The following is a 19,686-nucleotide window of genomic DNA, read 5'->3' as shown; positions in this document are numbered from 1 at the left end:
TGTTGGTGAGCTCGGATGAAGCTGAAGGAACAGCAAAGCTGTTTATCTGCAAGGAACAGGACATGCCATGGGGATGTGTTTCTAAATGCTGGGATGTGGGAGGCAAGACAAGCATGGTGTCTGGGGGACAAAGCAGGGTACACAGGATACCACAGAGTGATGTTCTCTGTGTTCCAGGTGTGTGCCCTGACCTGCCTGTTTCTTTTCTCTCTGGCAGGCACAAGGCAGAGTTCTTGGATGTGGGGGCTGACGAAGGTACAAAGCAGGGCAGTGCGAGCCTGCTGGCAGAGCCAGGGAGCAGCGCTGGGCAGAAGGAGGAAGATCAGTCCTTCACAGGTGAAGGGGAAAGGTAAGGGATGGGGCCGAGGGGGACAGCAGGTGGGCTTGGTCCTGAACAGGAGAGTGGGCTGGGTTGCCAGCATCCTGAACTCTGCAGGATTCTGTTGTCTGCTGTGGTGGGCAGAGCTGGCTGCAACCCCATCTCCTGTTGCCCACCTCAGAGGCGCTTGTAGGCTGACCTCTGCCACCCTGAGATATCAGTCCCCAAGGGCTCCTGCATGGCTCCGTGAGCTGTGCTCACCTCCAGGTGTCTCTGCTTTTTTTTTTTTTTTTTCCTGTCACTTCTGAGCTGATAAAAAGTGGCCAAACATTGAAAGGGGGCACAAGACAGGGAAGTGTGTGCTGTTTTGCCCTGCTGCTGGAAATGGTCTCTGGGGCACTCTGCAGTCCGTGTGTGTTGAAAGAGAAATGATTCTTTCAGTTACTTCGTATTTTTTCTCACTTTCTATGTCTCTGGTGAGCTACTGCACAGTGCATGGAGCTGCTGGATGCACTGCCAGCTCCCAGGGCTCCATTCATTGTTATGAGCACATAACCCTGTCCTGCTGCCCCTTCCCTCTGTAATCCCCAGAAATGAACTCTCCTGCAGCCCTTCCCCTCCTATGTTATTTGTACAAATCGCTGTGAATGTTTCTCTTGCTCTGGTGCCCCAGCAGCTGAGTGCATACTAACAAACCTGGCGGTACAGCAGAGAACAAGAGGCAGCATTGGCTGTGGGGCGGGCAGAGCGCTGCTGGGTGCAGCGGGCTTGGGCCTGTTTGCCCAGACAGGTGCGGCCTCCATTCAAATCCGTAGGGCCAATGGGAGCTGCGATGTTCAAACGCAGCGGTTGGAGCGCGTCCCTGTGAAACGCCACTGCTGGCCAGCCTGTCCCTCCTGGCTGCAACTCGCTCAGCTTTCCCAGACCTGACAGGGAGGGCTGCAATTACTGCTAATTAGAGCTGTCCTGCCATGGAGCCTGGCAATGTGCACAGAGTCTCGCTCTGCACCCGCCGGGCTGAGCCCCTGGGAGCTTCCTTCTGCCTCACCACCTTCGGTAAGCCATGAGCCTGGCGTGGCTCGGGGTGCCAGGGGACGTGGTATGGCACTGGGAGCTGCAGTGGCTTGCGGTGGGAATGGTGGGAGCTGCTCTAAAGGCATTAACATGGAGTTTCTGCCTCACTGAGCTGAGGCAATGCTTGGCTCCACTGAGCCCTGGATCCAGGCTGCAGCTGCCGAGCTGATTTGCCCCTGTGACTGGGCATGAGCTGGGATTATTGTGTGGGGCTGTCCACAGTTATGGCAGAGTCCCCATGTCCTTCTTTGCTCTTTGTGGATCCTCCTACAGCCACCTCAGCTGGGCATTCTTCAGGTCCACACAGCACAAGGACACTGGGGGACTGTGGCTGGGTCCTGCGGCCATTACAGGTAGCACGCATTGTGGCCTCCACTTCTGTGCATGATGGTTTGGCAGTGGCTGTCCTGCACAGGGGGAGGCTGCCTGCCCTTCCCAACTGTGAATTTTAAAGCAGAAGTTTTATTTCAAGGCTGCTGCTCATTTTTTTGTAGGTGAGCATTGCAGGCGGTCGTGGCACAAGGGCATGGAGAGGGTGATGCGAGCAGAGCAGGGCAGCCAGGTGTGCTGCACTTTCCCCCTGCTGGCTTTTAAGTGTCCAATTGCTCAAGACAACCTGGAAGCTAAAATCGTCCTGTCTTCACAACAAAGACTTTGTCTGTGCTCAGTAACCTTGGACTCAGTGATTTTTATGGGTCCCTTTCAGCTCAGGAGTTTCTATGATCTTGGCAGCCCACTACTCTTCATGGACCCACTATCAGTGGGGAGATGTGGCTGGCATGTGTGGGGATGACCATGGTGTTGCAAAGGCTGTGCTTGTGTCTGAGGCGATCCATGGTGGCCTTGGGATACTCTGCCTTATGCTGCTAAGAAAGCCCCTTTGGGGTAGAAGCACCCTGCTGTGCACCCCTGTGGTTCTCATCTCTTCTGTCCTAGGCAAAACCTGCACTTTGCCCTCAATTAAAAAAACATTTTAAGGAGCACAAACCCATTTTTTCCATTCACCAGAGATGATCAGCAGCAAGGAATAAATTTTCCTGCCTGCTTCTGCTCCTGCTTACAACATATGCCATTCCTGTGTGCCCACCAAGCTTCTCTCATGGTTGGGAATCTGTTTGGTTGCCAGCTTGTGTTTGTTGCTGCCTGGTTCATCCCTGTTCTCCATGCGCCAGCTCTGTCCACCAGCTCAAATCACTTCTTTCCCAGATGATGACATCCAAATGGATGGGTCCTGAGTGTCCTCCTGGTGGCAGTCCTATGAGCCCTGCTCTCCATAATGGGTGTGCAACCAGGAGCTGCCTGTGGGCCCTGCTGTGGGATGAGCTGTCTTCTCTTTCCTCTTCCTCTGGCTTTTCTCTGCACCTATTTTCATTTATATTAACACTTTTGATCCAGGTCAGGTGACCTGAACAAGCTGTGTCAAGACCTCTCTGCTGAAACTTTTTCCCTTGGCTCATTTTAGAGATGCACTGAAAAAGGCAAACCTGGGAAAAAATCTTTCTCTGACCCTTTGCTTTTGGTGAGTGGTGAAAATGCAGCCTAAGTGCTTGCCTAGGTAGGCGTTGTGTTTCTGCTTTCCCAGCCCTGAGGGAAGGTTACTGCTCTGTGCATCTGAGAAAATGCAGCAGCTGCTGCTGAGCTGCTCTGTCCAACTGCACCAGTAGACAGTGTCCTGTGCACTCCAGTCCTTTGTTCCAGCCCTTGCTGGGCAGAGCCTTGGCCCCATGGCTGTCCTGGAGTTGTGCAGCCCCAGCTGCTCCCAGCCCAGGGCTGGGCATATGAGCTGCCCCCCCTGCACTACCCGGCACAAAGGCTTCCTTTCTCCTCCCCAGCACCCATTCATTACTGGGCTGACCCCTCGTCATGCTCGGTTAGACTGGCATTTTACTTTTGTGCTGTAGTGACTGTTAAATGCTAATAGAGGAGCAGCAAGTTGGTTCCCACAGGGTCAGAGATCTGGAGATTGCAGAGTTAAGTCTTGGCTTAGAAGGCTGTGGGGGCTTTGGTGACACAAAATTCTCAGTGCCATAAATTGGTATGAGATTAAAAAGCTGCATTGATTTATCCACCCAGGAAGGTCCATCTTGTCTTTCTTGCCTTACTTGCACATGTGTATGTGCACACGTACACACGACTGTGCACTCAAACACGCATACACACATAAACTGAAGAGAGATCTGACAGTTTTCTGTCAATGTTTTTTTTTTGAGTGAAAGATGAGGTATGAGTTCTCTGAATTGTTTCAAGTTAAACAATCCCTTAAGATATCCCCACCCCTGCAAAAGCAAGCTCTTGGGTGCGTCTTTACTAAATGAAATGTTTTGTAATTGAAATGATGTTTATATGTGCAAGAGTGATGTTTACCAGTTAGTTTGTTGTTTTTTTGCATGCCAGGAAAAGAGTGTAAATGGGCTATTTTGCTTTGGACTAAAGAAGATGTTGTGCCAGTGATATTTTCCATCTATCTGACTCTCTGGGAGCATTTGAAAACATTTGGTTTTGAGTTGATTCAGAACAATTATGTGGGTGTGAGACCCTGCATCACCCCTAAACTCTGCACATCACATCCATGCTGGCAGCAGCTCCCTGGGACCCTTCTGGGGTGTTGTTCAGTGGAGAATCTCACATTCCACACCTCAGCAGCGTTTTACCTAAATCCTGCCAAAGGCCATCGTGTGAGATTTTGTGCCAGTCTGAATGCTGGAGATGGATTTCAGGGTTAATGTGGAATTGCTCATGCATGGGAATGGGAGAATAACTGTGCTGGCATGGCAAAGCCTCAACCTCATACTCTGTGACTGCTTGGAGTTCAATGCTGGGAATCAGTTGCCTGCAGACACATCTGGGCAGTGCCAACAATCACAAATTGCAGCTCCAGATAAGCAGTGGGAGCCTGGGGATCTGACATGGGAGTTTTTAAAGGCAGCAGAAGCTTCAGGTTGAGTTTATAGACACGTGAGAACTAAGTAGGATTTTATTCTTGGCTCTGCCGTCATCTGTGTGCAGAGTGGACAGAGCAATGTGGTCTTCAGCTGTGGATGCTGTGCTTATAGGTGGTGACTTCGCTGACAGGCAAAGTCATCTTTGGGATACTCCTTTGTTTGTTCTTTGAAAAGAGTGCTCTCATCTTGTCCCTGCATCTCTGCAGGAGGCTGTCTGGGTTCAGAAGCCAGCCTGGGTCCCCCAGGGTTTCAGCTGATACTATCCTAGACACATAAGTGTGAGTCTGGATCTGCCTGTGGGGCTCATCCTGGGACCTGTTCCCAGCAGGATGCCCAGGTTGAGCCACATCACCCTGGTCCGAACCCTGCAGAGCCCTGGTCTGGCGCTTTCTTGTCTCCATTACTCCTGCCTCTTCTCTCTGTTGGAGTCCTCCCATTTTCCTCTCACTTTAAGTACTTCAAAAGACACTGATGGATATAAATTCACACATGGTTGCCAGGTCTTCCAGTTTGTCTGGTTTGACCCCTCTTTGCAGTCCCCATCCCTTTGCACAGCACCAGGCACTGCCATGTGCTTCAGGTGGGCTGGGACCCCTGCGTAAGCTTGGTCCTGGCTGTGATGATTGTAGCAGGTTGGGTAAGTCTTGGCAGTCCAGCCAGTGCTATCTTCCTAGTTTCCTCCCCAGCTTCTATGTGCTGATCAGTCCAATTCTTCTCCTGGTGCCAGGGGAGTCAGCTTTTTGGAAGCAGTGTTGGATTTGGAAAACTTGGCCGTGATTTTGGCACTGTGGTGGTCATGTCTCAATTCCAGCTTACGGAGCCACTTTTGATCTCTTCTTGGCCTTGCTTCTTGCTCTGCTCACAGTGTTGATAACACTGGGTTGTCTGCAAGGCTTGGGTACTGGGGGCTGAGGGATCTCCAGCCAGACCTGCTACAAAGTGGCATTTCAGTCACACAGCCCCTTGGGGCTCCCTCCTCCCTCCCTGATGCAAAGGTACTGCTGTGCTTGGAAGCCTGGGCTGGCTGGGTCCTGCTTGCGTGCTCAGCAGTGGAGGGTCTGCAGGCAGTGCAGCACAGCTCTTCCTGGGGCTGTCAGCTCTCAGCCTTGTTCACTATCTGACAGCTATTTGGTGTTAAAAAGGTGTCTGAAACCAGACTTTTAATTCTAGGTTAGGGCAGGTGTTGACTCCTGGTTTTAGGAGCTTTGCCAGTCTGCTTGCCAGCCTGTGCTCCCTGGGGTGCCTGGGAAATGCAGCCCTGTTGAGCTCAAGGGAGGGGAAGAGAAAGTTGAATGTGGGCTGGCGGAGGGGGGTGTGGGGGATTGAACGTGCAGCATACATCAGCAAGGCTCACCTCACCCTGTGCTGAATTCATTCAGCAGCACCCCCTGGGTGCTCTCCCTTCCTTTCTGCTGTGTGTTTGTGCCAAAAACTTACTGCACGCTGAGAAAATAGTATTCAGTTTTACCTGGAAAGTTTTTGAGTCTAAAGACTTCCTTGGTAGCAGATATTCCCTCCCCATACCTTTTCTCTGTCTCCCTGAGCAATGCCCCTGTGCCCGGGGTGGGGAGGCAGGATGATTTTGCCCTGTGCATGGGGAGCATGAGATGAGATCCCCATGCTGTGAATGAATGCTGGTGACAGCATGAGGGTCCTACCTCCTCATTGTCTCTCCTCTCTGTTCTCCCAGGCCAGCTGAAGCTGTCTATCGAGGTGCAGGACCGCTCCCTGATGCTGCATGGTGAGCATTGATTGCCCTAGGGTGTGTGGAGAGGTGGCCCCAGAGCCACGAAGGACATACAGTACATACAGCACTGCCATCCCCTCCTTCATGCTCCTTCAGATTGAGGGGACAGCATTGTGGTGGCTGTTGGGAGCAGCTCCGTCAGTAGAGCAGCTCTTTGGTTTATTAGTGCTGAACCAAAATTTCTGGAGGCTCTCATTTCCAGGTGGCTGCAGTGTGCTTTGTGTTCTGGTTATGTCAAGTTTTTATTTCACTCTGTATGAAGAGAGAAAAAGACAAAGATGTAATTTGGAAAAGAAAATCTGAGATGGCTAGAAACTGTTTGCCAGGGTTTCCAAATGGTTCAGTTCAAACACTGAACATCAGAAATATTTCTTCAAAAATGCATCTGACTTGGTCCTGGTTGGTGGTGCTGTTGCTCGCACCATGATGTGTTTCCCTGGGGATGGGTAATGCTCTATTGAAAATTTCATTCTCTGGGGACTGGAACTTACCTGTGGCTGGTAAGGAGAGTTGTACAGCACCTGGGGATCCAGACCTGAGACCCAGGAGCTGCAGCACTGCCACTTGGTTGGCAGGTATTGAGCCAATGTGAGCATCAGAACTAATTTTTTCCTTGGGAAAAGACCTGTCTGGAGACACCCATGGGGCTCACTAGGGTTGCTCCTGCAGTGAAAGATCTGTGTGTTTGTGTCTTCTGGCACAGAACTTTCCCTGCTAGGATCTTGTTAGAGCTTTGGGATAAATAAATGGTTGTAGGCTCAAGGAAAAAGCCAAGAATTTGAAGTGGAGTCAAAATCCCCTTCCTGTGAGCAAAGCAGGCTCATTGCTGCCATGGAATTCAGCTCTATAGAACAAAAGGGAAAACAAGTACCTGGGGTTCCTAGCAACCTCACTTGTTAGGGCCACGCACTGCTGCCTTGCTCTACGTGTTAGGAGTGAGTTCAGCCTCACTCTGGCAGCCTGTCCTGCACTATCTGGGCTCTGCAGCACAGATATTACCTCCAGCTCCTGCTTAGGAAGCACAGGGTCTCCTGCTGTCAGCACCAGGATGAAGCTGGGACCCCATTGGTGGGGCTGCAGTCAGGATGTGGCTGTGGATATTTTACTTGATGATACATTTGGCTCCAGGGCAGAGAGCACAGTGCAGTGTCAAGTCAGGCAGATGAAATGCTGTTTGCCATCTGAATGCTGCACTGCATCTGCTGCCAACCTCACCCACAGATGCTGGTATTTGTAACAGGGTTGTCATAAAGAAAAAATATGGCAGAACTCCTCCCCTGTTTAAGGCTGAGCTGCTAGGGAGGTATGCAGGGTCCTGTAGGGAGGGAGGTGCAGAGAGTTGCCTTCCTGATGCTTTGGGGCCTGACTGCTTTATTTCCTTTCTAGTCATGGAAGCAAAAGGTCTGATGGGGACAGAGTACCAGCCGTGCAACTCCTACGTGAAGGTAGGTTATTCCTGCTCTCTTGGGGCTTTGGTGTTGGCTCTTCCAAGCATGATCCCTTCTATATCCTCCTTGGGCTCCTCTACCTTACTCTGGCTGAGCAGCATGTGGAGAGGTTGCTGGTCTTGTGTCCAGGCTGATGGCTTTGTTGACATGATGATGACAAAGCCAGAAGAGCAAAGGAGAGCCCCTAAGAAGGGCTATGAGAGCCATTCAGAGCACCCCACTGGGCAACCAAAGGAGTAGTGCCCTTGGCTGTCCTGTGGTGTGTGCAGTGCAGCACCTCAGTGAGCGGGCTGCAAGTCAGAGACTGACCAGCACCATTTGCATGCACCAGTCCCTGATATTCTGCTATTTTCCTTCCACCACCCTCTAAGGAGTTTTGTAATGTGGCTGTCTGACATAAGGTAAAGAGATCTAAGTTACCTGTGAGCATGGACTCAGCCAGACCTTTGAGGCTCAGCCACCTGTAACAGTGGCTGTGCTGCTCTCCTGTACTGGTGCTGGGTGTTACTTTGAGATGGCTGATGAGCTGCTTGCTTCCCCATGCAGATGTCAATTGTGCCAGATGCCGACCGGAAGTGCAGACAGAAAACAAAGACTGTGCCAGACAGCAAAAACCCAGTCTTCCACGAGCACTTTGTCTTGTGAGTACAATGGAGCAGGAATGGCTCTGGCTCATCCCTCCAGCTCCCACAGAGCAGTGGGGGAACATTGCTCACTGTCCTGGGGCACCCTCTGGAAGCCAAGATGATGTATTTGCTTTTACATTATGATCTGTAATAAACATGCATCATGCATGAGCTGCTTTGCTGCTGAGATGAAGAGTGACAGGCATTATTCTGCTGTTTTTTATAGCTGAAATGTCTTGAACTTTTGGGCAGAGCTCACAAAGCTGTGAGCACACGAAGTGGCAGTGGTATTCCCACGTAGTTGGACACTCTTGCTGGGCAGGAGTTGAGCAAACACACTCAATTTCCTTGCACCTGCAGTAGTGTTGGCACCAGTATGGAGGAGAAAGGTAAAAGGATTTCTGATAGCTCCAGCATGTCTCTGCATGGGAAAGGAGCTTTATGGCATGGAATGTTTCAGTATAGCTCCTCATTGCTAGCAAACATGTCTGTCAGACCTCCATCTTCATGCAACATTTAATCTGGGTCAGAATGTTTGTTTCATAGCATGCACAATTCCTTATTCCTCATATTTGTCTATTGATATTGGGTGTGTCCTTTTGCATGATACCTCCTTAAAGCACCGGAGCAGTGTCACCAGCACCTGCCTAGGGGAGGTCATATCCCTATGCTGCGGTTTGTCAGGAATGAGTACATCAGTGCAGCAATGCCTTGTTGGAGGAATGCCACCTGGGGTGATGCTCCAGGGGCTGTGCAGGGAGTGGAGAATACCTGCCTTTGAGGAGGGTGTGGGTCCCGTGGCCATGCAGGCAGCTTATGCTGGTCTCTGCTGGGCTGAGCGTGCTCACGGGCTACCCTTCTGCTTCTTGCAGCCTGGTGCAGGAGGAGGATGAGCAGAAACGTCTCCTGGTCACAGTCTGGAACCAAGAGAGAGATTGCAGGTATGGGGCTTCCGCACTGCATTTTGATTGTTTTAGGACAGGGCTGTCACTGCAGTGCACCTGCTCTCTGCTCTGGCTACTCCATGTGAGTTCCTCAAGAGCAGTACCTGACACCAGGTCTGTTGCACGTGGGGAATTCAGGCTGCTTCATGTGCAGATTGCTGAAGAGGAGACTTGGCCCTTGCCATCCTCTGTCTGTGATGCAGCTGCTTGGTGGCAGTCACCACAGCCAGCATTTAACATTCCCATCTATGCTGTTGGCTGGGGCTTGGGGCCAGGGATCTCCCCTACCTCCTGGGGTGATGCAGGGATGAGGAAAGCACAGCAGCTTGGGCTCTAGCACCTCACAGATTGTGCCACTTGCTCAGGCAAGTGGCTGCTGACTCCTTGGCCAAGGTCCTGTCAGCATCGGGAAGGTGACCAGGATGCTGCATCCCAGCTCCCTCCTGCTCCTGCTGCAGCCAAACTGTGTGGTTACATCACCTCTGCTCCAAGCATGGAGAGAGGAGCATGTCCTGGACATGGTCTAGCTCCCAGTGTAGGCATGGATATCTGCATGGTCCCTGCAAAGGGGTGCAGGTGAGGAAATGGTCCTTGGGGGAGGTCTCGAGTAGTGTGCACTGATGGTCTCCAACTCTCTTGCAGGCAGAGCAAACTGATTGGGTGCATGAGCTTTGGTGTGAAGTCCCTCCTGACCCTGGACAAGGTACCTCCATCTGGAGTGCTGTGTGTGGGAATGAGTTGAGCAGGTGGATGTAGTGCACCCTCAGGGCAGGAGCAGGGAGCAGCTGGCCCTTTGCACTAAGGGTGTCCAGGGACCTGCCAGTACAGAGCCACTGTGAGCTGGCGTGGGTTCCACTGCTGGAGGCAGGGGTGGGGAGCAGAGGAGGGATCCTAGGTCAGGGGATTGCCACTCCTTTCAGTGAGGACACACTCAGCAGCACCAGGGGGTGCAGAGATGTGACTTCTATGAGTGCTGTGTAGGGCTGGGAGATGGGACCAGCCTTACCCAGCCTGCTGGCACTTGTCACATCTGTCCTGCAGCCTCTGGGTGGTAACCAATGGATGGTGGGGACACACTCCTTGGAAGAGGATTCTGCCTCTCTCCCTGCACTAAGCAGACAGGGCTCTACAGCTGAGATGAGTGTGGGGTGGGCAAATGTAGGGGTGTCCACATCTGAGGGTGTTCCTGGTAGCAATGGTGCTGCAAGGTAGACTCTGTGCCAGGCTGTGTCCCTGCTGCTGCAGGTCTGTCCCTGCTGCTGCCCCGGCCTGGCTGCTGCTGGGTAATACAGCTCTCATGTAGCTGGCTTTGCCTTTCTAAAGGAGGCTGCAAAGCTGCTGCTGTGAATGTCCTCTGTTGACCCACTGAAACATTGAAAGCTTCCATCCTAGCCATTGGCAGTTAGGGATTTTATCCCTGGACAGCCCAGACCAGGTGCTGGCACATCAGACAGGCTGAAAGGGCTTTGAGGAGTGTTCACAAATAACCTGAGGTGTGGACATTTGCTGCCTAGCAAGAGGTTAAAAGGAGCTGTTTTTTTGAATTACATGTAGTGAGAGTAAGAGGTAGCGTGGGCAAATGATATGCAGTGGTGTTTTTTTTTTAGTAGCAGTGAGGGTAATTAAAGCAGCTCTGAACAGTAGCTGTCCCCAGGAACAGCCTCTGCTCTGGTCATACTTACCCTCTGCAAGATGTCAGACTTTGGCCATGAGCTTCACAGGTTCTCACTGCAGGGATCATCCCTGCATGCAGCCCGAAGGCACCTTACCCTCACATTTAGGTGAGGATGGAAGGATGGGGATGGATATGGGGAATCCATGGTCCTTCTGGGACCCCATTTGTATCTGGGAAGGGCTGGCACAGCCTCCTGGGCCATGTGGTGCTGCTGGATACCCCCTGCTCTGCAGTTTCCTCATTGTGGATGTAAAACATCATTATTTATTTATTTATTTATTTTTAATGGATCCCACCTTCTCTGGTCTTCGTGGTTCCTGCAGTCCTCATCTGATTCCTGGGATTGGGTTGGCATGTTTTGTTTTCTGGCTTCTGCTGATTGCCCAGAGAGCAATGGAAGATGGTGGCTCCTGAATGAGATGTCCCACATGGGTGGGATGGGGCAGAGGGAGCTCTGATATGAAGTGCCCAGCACTGCTGGAGGTTAGTGTGGTCACCATGCTCTACAAGTATGTTATGGGTGGTTTTACTGGATCTGTGTCTCCTGTGAGAAGTGCTCCAGGGCAGCCTCGTGCTCTGGCCAGGGCAGCTCCTGCAGCAGGATCCCTGGAGCTTTGAGCAACCAGACTGAGTTAAATGAGATGGAGTACCTGCCCCAACATTGAGAGCTGCTTTCTCTCCATGCAGGAAATCAGTGGTTGGTACTACCTCCTTGGGGAGGATCTGGGCAGGACCAAGCACCTGAAGGTGGCTGCGCGGCGGCTGAAGAAGAGCAGAGGTACGTCACCCTCCAGAACAGCCTGGGAAGGTCGGCATGGTGTGGGTGGGGTGCTAAACTCGTGTCTATCCCTGCTGTGGTGTGGAGCAGCCCCCAGCCCTATGGAATCTGTGTCCCCACATTAGATGTTATGGTCAGTGGGATCAGTGTGGTGAGCATCCTGGGCAGTTTGGCAGTCTTTGCATTGGCACTGAGCTCTCCCCTTTGCTCTTTACTCATACTTTGCTTTGGGCTGTCTGTGGGCCCCCAACTTTGTAGCTGCCTCTCTCCTTTGGGCTGATGCTGTGGCTGGGCTCTGATACCCAGGGGCTGTGATGGGCTTTCTCTCCTGCCTTGATCTGTTTGCCACAATGCTGAGGTGTGCAAAGGAGGATGTGCTGGGGATAGCAGGGTGAGGGAGCAATGCCCACCCTAGATATGCAGCCCCCTCACAGCTGCTGTCATGTGGGGCAGCCCCAGCCCAGAGGCGATGTCCCATAACACATAATGATCTTATTTATGGTGTGTGGACGTGGTGGGGAGGGAGAGCGGATGTCAGGAGCTGTGTGCTGTTGGGTTGATGTGTCTTTCTTTCTTTTTTTCCTTAAGAACCAGTACTGGGAGGTCAGAGTGCAGCGTGTGAGGGCCAGGATATCGCGAACATGAGGCAGTTGAAGGTGGGTACAGCTGGGCCAGAGATGCATGGACTGGGGGCTGAAAGCAGCACAACCTGCGTGCCAGGGGTTTTAGATGAGCAGGAGGGACAGAGTGTTAGTAAGGATAATGCTGAGATGGGAGCTGTGTCAGTTTCCCTATTGATGCTATGGCTTTACAAGCAATGTTCCCAACCCAAGGAGGCAATGGGTGTAGTAATCCCACGCTTGCTCCCTGTTGCTGAATAGGGACCTCCTGTTTGTCCAGGACAGTACCGCAGAGACCAAGTATCTGCCATTGAGTGGGAGTGATGGGAACAAGGAGCAATGGGCTGGAGTTGGCTGCCTGCCTGCAGTGCAGCATCTGTCCCTGGCTGGCTCCACGTCGCCGTGCACGGGTGCGTCTGCTCCCCTCCTCCTTCTGGGGCCGTTTGCTCTGGGAAGGGAAAGGCTCTTGGTGGAGCCTCAGTGATTTATAGGAGAGGCAAAGATGGGAAATGGGAACGCAAACACATGGCCTGCATCGGAAATAGGGCTCGGCCGTCCCTGTGATTTATCTGTGCTGAAATCCGCTTTGCTGCTTCCCTCAGCTGCATTTTCAGTTATTTGTTTTAAAGCGTAGGACTGAGCAAGACAAACAAAGCCAGCGCCCCTCTCCTCCCTTCCTCTCCAGAGGTGCTGCTGACTGAAAAGATGGTTGCTGGGGGGAGGTGGATCTCCCCATGCAGACCTAGCAGCGCCATCGTGCCCGGAGCAGCTCTAATGGCCTTGCAAGGTGCCGCTCATGGGGAGCACCAGAGCCCCTCTCCTCCCTCCATGGCTATCCCTTGCCCTGCAAAGGGGCCCTGTGCTTGGCTTTCCTCGAGTTTCTCCTTTCCATCTCCATGTTAGTTTTCCTCCGAGAAGCCTTGCTGCTGAGTGCAGAGCTGCCCAGTGCTGCTCCACGCCTTGCTGCTGGCTGGGCTGAGTTTGTCTTTAATTTTGAGGTTACACCACGGGTACAGTTCAGCTGACCTCTGATCCCACTCCATGAGCACAAAGCGTGGGGACGTGCTTTTCCTTTGGGTCTGCGCTTCCAAAAACAAGCTATTTTTTTTTCTAATTAAACAAAAAACAACACTCTGTTGTCCTCTCCAAGTGTAAGCAGTGCAAGCCATGCCTTTAATGAAGTCAGGCTCGTGCAGTCAGTGCCTGTGAAACGCCACTCAGACATCCTCCAAGTGTTTGTGAGAACGTCGCAATAACAAAGTGCTCCGTGCGGCTGAAGAATGCCACGGGAACAAAAGCCACATCAACAGAGCAGGGACCAGGGAATACTAAAGGGTTGACAGGAATTTTAATATAAAACTCTCTCTCTTCCTTGTCACTTGGGGTTTTCAGGAAGCCCTCTGGCTTATCGTAAAGCGGCATACAGCGCAGACAGGGGCCGGGAAGGTGAAAGGTGGCTTCCTGCCATTCTTCTCTGGAGCTGGGTTCCCATGGGCGGTCATGCCAGTTTGACTGGGGTTTGTTCCTTGCTGGTGCAAGACGAGGAGTTCGGGAGCACGGCTGCTTCGGGACGCTGCGTTTTCATGGGCTGACGGCGAGGTTTGGGGCTGCAGCCATGAACCGCTTCAATGGACTCTGCAAGGTGTGCTCGGAGCGGAGATACCGGCAGGTCTGTGCCCCCCGCCCTGTGGGTCTCCGTGTGTCTGAGTGTCTGCGGGCTTTCTCCCCCTTGTCGGGCTGTGAGTGCACTGCTGATCTGCTCTCATTTGTAAACGGTGATATTAGGAATAGAAGGAAAGTGCTTTCGGGTGGGTGTCTGAGCTCTTGCTGCGCTTTGCCGCAGTGTTTAAGTGTGGATGGAGGAAGCAGAGTTCTTACTGTGTAACTTAGGGTGCAGCTCAGCAGCTGGCTGTAAAAGTGCTCAGCTGAAGGATATTTCTGTTTACTGCACATAGCTGCAGGGTCAGCTCTCTGCCAGGTGGCTGCGATCTCTTTTAAAGTTGTTTTAACAGAAATATGTATGGGAATGAAGTGTTACTTGAAACTGGCCACAACCAAAGATGACCGAGGGACCGTGCGGTGTTGTGCAGGAGCCGGCACGGGCTCTCAGCTGCTCTCTGTGCAGCTCTGGTGGGAGTTTTGCTGGTGCAGGTCTTGGTCTCCTGCACTTTGGAATAGTTTTTCTACTGGGATCTGTACTGGGACTCCCAGCTCGTGGTCAGCATTTTTCTGTGCTGCTGTGTTCATCTTGTATGGCTGTAGTGGGGTTTGCAGGGAGAATTAGCTTAATTAAAAGTGCCTGCTGCTTGTTAGGGCTGTAGCGACTGTCTCATGCAGGCATGCTCCTTTGCTGTGCAAAGCAGAAGCAATGGTGACTTGTCCTACATCTCCTCAATTCTCTATTTCAGCAATTTCTGCTGCTGCACCTTCCAGCGAAGCTGTGAGCACAGTGAGCCTGTGCCCGTTGTGGGCTGGAGCCTTGTACCATCACCGCTCATCTTCCAGCTTACATCAGATACTTATATTTGTCAGTTCTGTGCTGAGTGGCAAAAATGGATGCTGAGCTCACTGCTAATCCCACAGTGGTGGGAGCTGAGGAAAGCAAAGCATCAGCAGTGGGAAGCACTGCTGATGGCACAGGGAAGGTGGCAGACAAGAGCCATGAGCTGGAGTAGAAGCAATGGGAGCCCTCTTGGTGTGGGGAAAGTTTTAGGCTGAGAGGGAGACTGCTGGGAGAGATGCTGGGCTGTTAGGGCTGGTGACATTCTGCAGAGCTGAGGTCCCCAAGTGTTGTTTTTAGGGTGTGACGTTGGTTTGAGGGTGCAGAGCCACAAGCAGTAATGTTCCCTATTTGAGAATATAGTAACCTCCAGAGACAAAAATATATTCAGGGTGGTGGGACTGGACCTATGTACTTGATCCTGCCAGGGAAAGACACTTTTTCTTTTGAAACCTTTATTATTTGTTTCTTTTATTTTGGCAGAGCAATCAAACAGGGACAGGGAGCAAAGAAAGGAAAGCTTGCTGGGTTTGCCCTCGTGCTGTAAAGGAGTGTGGAAGCAGTTCTTGGCTGCATCAGCTGGATTCTCCTCTCTATTTGTTCTCAAAATAGCTCAGGTCACACATGTCAGATTTTTTTATTTTCTCTGTCAGTAAAACAGGAATTTTGACAAATGTCTTGAGGATAATCAGGTAATTGCAGGAACCATCGTGCTGAGCTGCTGCTGGAAGCCACCATAAAAAAAACCCAAACAATTTTATTAATAATCTAATTGTTTCTAGAATCAGGAGGAGAAATGAGCCTAGATCAACACAGCATCCATCCTATTCAAGCTCATCAAGAGAAACATACCGCAGCTAATGGGGTGATGCACAGAGCCCACCTCAGCTGGTGCCTGGCAGGCTGAGCGTGCTGGTTCTCACAGCTTCCCCTGGAGCAGGAGTGCTGCTATTTGTGTATTGCCCCACTGGGGAGGAAGTGTTTAAGTGGCTTGCTTGCAGAAGCTGTGCTAGAAGTAAGCATCAGAGCCAAGTTGCCAGGTTTTCCTTTCTAGTGTCTTGATGGTCTTTTCCTTATGCTTGCAGAAGTCATGAACAAGGACTTGCATGTGCTAAGTAAATGCTCACCTCATGTCATTCATCTCTGCTGATCTTGGGCTTGATTTCACAGTTTTTCAGGGCCCTTTTCATCCTCTTGGCTGCAGAACAGGAGAGACCTGTTGTCAGTGAGGTTCACAGAGTGACAGTGTTCATTGGGACAGTTCCTCTGGGCTCTGCAGCTGCTTTTAGAAACACTGTGTACCTGCATTTCTGAAGGCTGTGGGGTAGCATGTGCGTGAAACAAGGGATGCTCACAGACCACATGCAGTGGGTGCTTTCCTATTGTAAAGAGTGACCCTGCTGTCTCTTTTCAGATTACAATCCCTCGAGGAAGTGATGGGTTTGGCTTCACGATCTGCTGTGACTCCCCAGTCCGTGTGCAGGCAGTGGACTCTGGTAAAAGATCAGCTCGATTTTTATCCCTCCTGATGAACTCTTTTGCATCTTAAGAGGACAGAGGCTGCTGTGTTATTATTTTGGTGTTGTATTACAGTGATATGTAGAGATTTTGTTCCCTCTCCAATGTGAGAACTATCTGGCTGGTTGTGAGACCTATGGAAAGTATGTAGTGGAGCCAGACTGGCACAGGAGGGAGCAGAATTGCAGAGGGCCTTAATTGCTTGAGTGGATCCTCCTGGTGTGAGCCTCCAGGATGGATTCAGCATCTCTGTTATCCCACTGCACACAAGGAAATCTCCCTGGCTTCCCATACTGAGCTACTGGCAATGTCCTCTCTGGGAGAAACAGTGTGTTTGGACCGCAGACTGGAAGCAGAGATCCATCTGTTCACATCCTGTAGTTCCAACATATAAATAATGCATTAATTTATAACTAATTCCTAGTATTATTTATGTAATGTATATTTAACACAGCAAACTGCCAAGGAAAGCATTGCACTCAGACACTGTGAAATTGGACTTAACAGATTGCAAACAGTTCCTTGGTGTTACATTTCAGACTCAAAAATATACTATCCTTAAAGTAAAAAAGAACCTTAGCTCTGTTAAGGGAAACAGTTGAGTTTTGGATGAGGGAATGAGACGAGCTGTGAAGCTGTGCTGTATGGGTGTCCCCTCAGCACTGGTATTATCAGCTCTGTGTCCAGCAGATGACTGACACTCACCCGTCCCTTCTCTCCATAGGTGGCCCTGCAGAAAAGGCCGGTCTGCAGCAGCTTGACACAGTGCTGCAGCTGAACGAGCGGCCCGTGGAGCACTGGAAGTGTGTGGAGCTGGCACATGAAATCCGGTGAGCATTCACCCAAAGCATCAGTGCAGGGATATGGGGGGAACAGCCTGATGGAGCCCAGGGCAGGACAGCAGGAACTTTGGGTGGCTACAGAAAGCGGAAGGGTTTGGGGGATACGGGAAGCTGGGAAAGGAGTCTTTGGAGGGGGAGAAAGAAAGGATGCAGGGATTGGGGAGGAAGGGCTGGTGGCTGTCTGAATGCCTCAGTGCCCGCTGCTCTGGCTCTGAATTGCCCCATACCATCTCTTCCAGGAACTGTCCCACAGAGATCATCCTGCTGGTCTGGAGGCTTGTCCCACAGGTCAAGTCTGGACCTGATGGCATGATCCGCCGCTCGTCCTGCAAGTCTGCCTACGACCTGCAGTCCCCTCCCAACAAGCGGGAGAAAAACAGCACTGTGCCTCCGCGGCCTGAGCAACGTCGGAGCTGCCACGTCCTGTATGATGGGAGTGATGGGCTAATGCTAAATGGCTGGGAGAGGTACACGGAGATTGGCAAGCGGGGCCAGAACACCATGCCCCCTCTGTCCCATGTGCCTTCTGCTGCTGACCAGAACTACATCATCCTTGCGCCTCTGAACCCAGGGAGCCAGGTAGGGCTGCCTCCATCCCCACACTCATGTTACTGCATATGCTGTGCTTGCTGCTTTCTGACATGATCCAGGCTTCAGACTTCTCAGCCATCATCTCTAAATGTTTGCCAGAACACATGCCGTGTTTCTAAGCTGGAGCTGTGTCCCTGGGTGACCTTTCTTTTTAGTTCTAAAGCATTTGCCACTAAGGCTGCAGAGCCATGGTGAATGAGCTGCTGCCTCCTCCCAGGGCTCATGCAGAGAGTGGGATAATGAAAAGTGTTTCCACCGTGCAGGTTGCAGCACAAACTACTTCTCTCGTGTCCTGATAGTAATAGGGCAAAGACGATTTTCACCTCTAGCTTTGCTGAGTTTGTTGCACTGAAATTTGCTGTTTGTTTTTGTGAAGTCTGCCTTGAGCCTCCCTCAGGTGGCTTTTCCTTTCTGGGTTGTGTCTTGCAGCTGCTGAGGCCTGTGTACCAGGAGAACGATGCTACTGAGGGTAAGTTGCTGATGTGGTGAGAACATTGCTCAGAGCACCTGGCAGAGCCAGACCCAGTCTATCCAGTGCCAGCAATCCTTGCTCCTAGCCCTACAACCAAGTCCCTCACGTTCTGAGGACAGTGGCTCTTGGCAGTGTCACCTTCACCCTTTCTGGATCAACCATAAAGTAAGAACCCTGCCACCATGCCCAGAGGGGAGAGCACAGCTGCTGGTGTCATTGCATCATGGTGAGGTCTCTGGGAGCTCACAGGACGGCTGGGGAATGTAGGCTGGTGATAGGAACTTTCCACTGGGGGATGAGAAAAGCATGAAGTGTGAAAGTGCTAAATATTTATGATGTGGCAGATCCCCACATGTTTGTGGGTCTGTATGTGGTGTGTTTCCTTTCTTGGGCAGGATGCAACAGCTAGGGGTGCTAGCATTGTGTTTCCCCTGCTTTGCAGTTCATTTTATTACTAGTAAGTGAGGATGGCCATGAGTTGAATTTATGCAAAGAGCAGTGCAGGTTGAAGTGCAGGGTTTGGGAAATGTTCATTTCCTGGTTTTCTGATGGTCTCTGGACCAGCTCTCCTCAAAAACTCTTGGAAGCATTAACACTTTCTGCAGTGGATCTGCTGGGTCTCCCTGGAAAACTGGATACGTGTGGACTTGCAGGAAGAGCAGAGCTGGGGGTAGCTGTGTGAATCCTGGCTGTGGGACAGGGAGCAGAAGCTAACACGAGGTCTTACTGAGGGAGTTATCAACAAATGACTGCCACTCAGCTTGAGAAACCAGGGGCAGAAACAACCCAGAAGCTTGGATTTAGTGCCAGGCTAGAAAATATTCCACAGCCTGTAAAGGTTGGGCAGTGCTCAGGGGTGGTGAAATGTGGGGCTGGCAAAGCCTTGATAGGGACGTGAGGGAGCTGCGTGGGGCTGAGGCCTCGGTGGCTGGATGGCTCCAGCCCTTCAGCTCTGCAGACAGATGAATTTTCTGCACTTGAGCTGCAGGAACTGTTCTGTGCTGGGATAACTGCAGCTCTTCCCTGCTGAGATGAGCTGAGCTGCAGGGACTTGTTACAGAAGGGTATAATTTGAAAGACTCAAGCTTCTTCCCTGTGTAATTTTTAATGATTATTTTGAGTTTATTTAAACATAAGTCTTCAGAGAGAGGAATGCAGTGGTTAACCTGAGGAGTACAGAGGTAGACAGCAATGATAGGAGCTGATGCTTCTGTGCCAGCATGCAGAAGATGGGGCTCATGCAGGTGATGAACACCTCAAATGAAAGAAGGTGATTTAGGAATAAGAGGAAAAGCAAACTGCATGGCCCAGACAGATTGTATCTGTCCTGTGTTGGACTGTCTCTCATGCTTTGATTTTTATCTGGCAGCACAACCACGAGAAAGGGGAAAGAGAAAATACCAGGATTATTGCTCTTAGAGGTAGAAACAACATTCTAGGTCATGAGAACCTTCCCCCTCCCACCCCAAATGCAGGCAATGAGAGCAAACAGCGGGGCCAAGTTGCCAGCAGAGTATGGTCTGGCTCTGCTGGCGTTTATCTGAAAGTAAACATGCTGCTTCCTAATACTTAATGGGACATGTAATGTTG

General features: G+C 51.3%; 1 protein-coding gene across 5 annotated transcripts in view; it reads left to right on the top strand.

Annotated features, from left to right (window-relative positions):
* Window positions 1-1,193: 1,193 nt before the first annotated feature.
* The window catches only part of RGS3 (regulator of G-protein signaling 3), a 64,334-nt gene continuing 45,841 nt past the window's right edge, over window positions 1,194-19,686 (top strand). Inside the window, exons 1-12 of one of the 5 annotated variants that reach the window (XM_015279301.4) lie at window positions 1,194-1,375; window positions 6,026-6,076; window positions 7,469-7,527; window positions 8,077-8,171; window positions 9,029-9,097; window positions 9,743-9,803; window positions 11,463-11,553; window positions 12,142-12,209; window positions 16,088-16,169; window positions 16,916-17,021; window positions 17,273-17,612; window positions 18,054-18,093. In XM_015279301.4, the coding sequence (XP_015134787.2) occupies window positions 1,291-1,375; window positions 6,026-6,076; window positions 7,469-7,527; window positions 8,077-8,171; window positions 9,029-9,097; window positions 9,743-9,803; window positions 11,463-11,553; window positions 12,142-12,209; window positions 16,088-16,169; window positions 16,916-17,021; window positions 17,273-17,612; window positions 18,054-18,093 (1,147 nt within the window). In that variant the 5' untranslated portion in view covers window positions 1,194-1,290. Of the gene's footprint in view, window positions 1,376-6,025; window positions 6,138-7,039; window positions 7,386-7,468; window positions 7,528-8,076; window positions 8,172-9,028; window positions 9,098-9,742; window positions 9,804-11,462; window positions 11,554-12,141; window positions 12,210-13,683; window positions 13,913-16,087; window positions 16,170-16,915; window positions 17,022-17,272; window positions 17,613-18,053; window positions 18,094-19,686 lie in introns of those variants that run through there. The other 4 variants (XM_040648931.2, XM_040648932.2, NM_204459.4 and 1 more) reach the window with 4 other exon arrangements.

Source organism: Gallus gallus, chromosome 17 (genome assembly GCF_016699485.2).
Source record: "Gallus gallus isolate bGalGal1 chromosome 17, bGalGal1.mat.broiler.GRCg7b, whole genome shotgun sequence".
Taxonomy (NCBI): Eukaryota; Metazoa; Chordata; class Aves; order Galliformes; family Phasianidae; genus Gallus; species Gallus gallus.
Note: the sequence above shows the minus strand (reverse complement) of the source record. Positions and strands in the feature narration are given on the sequence as shown.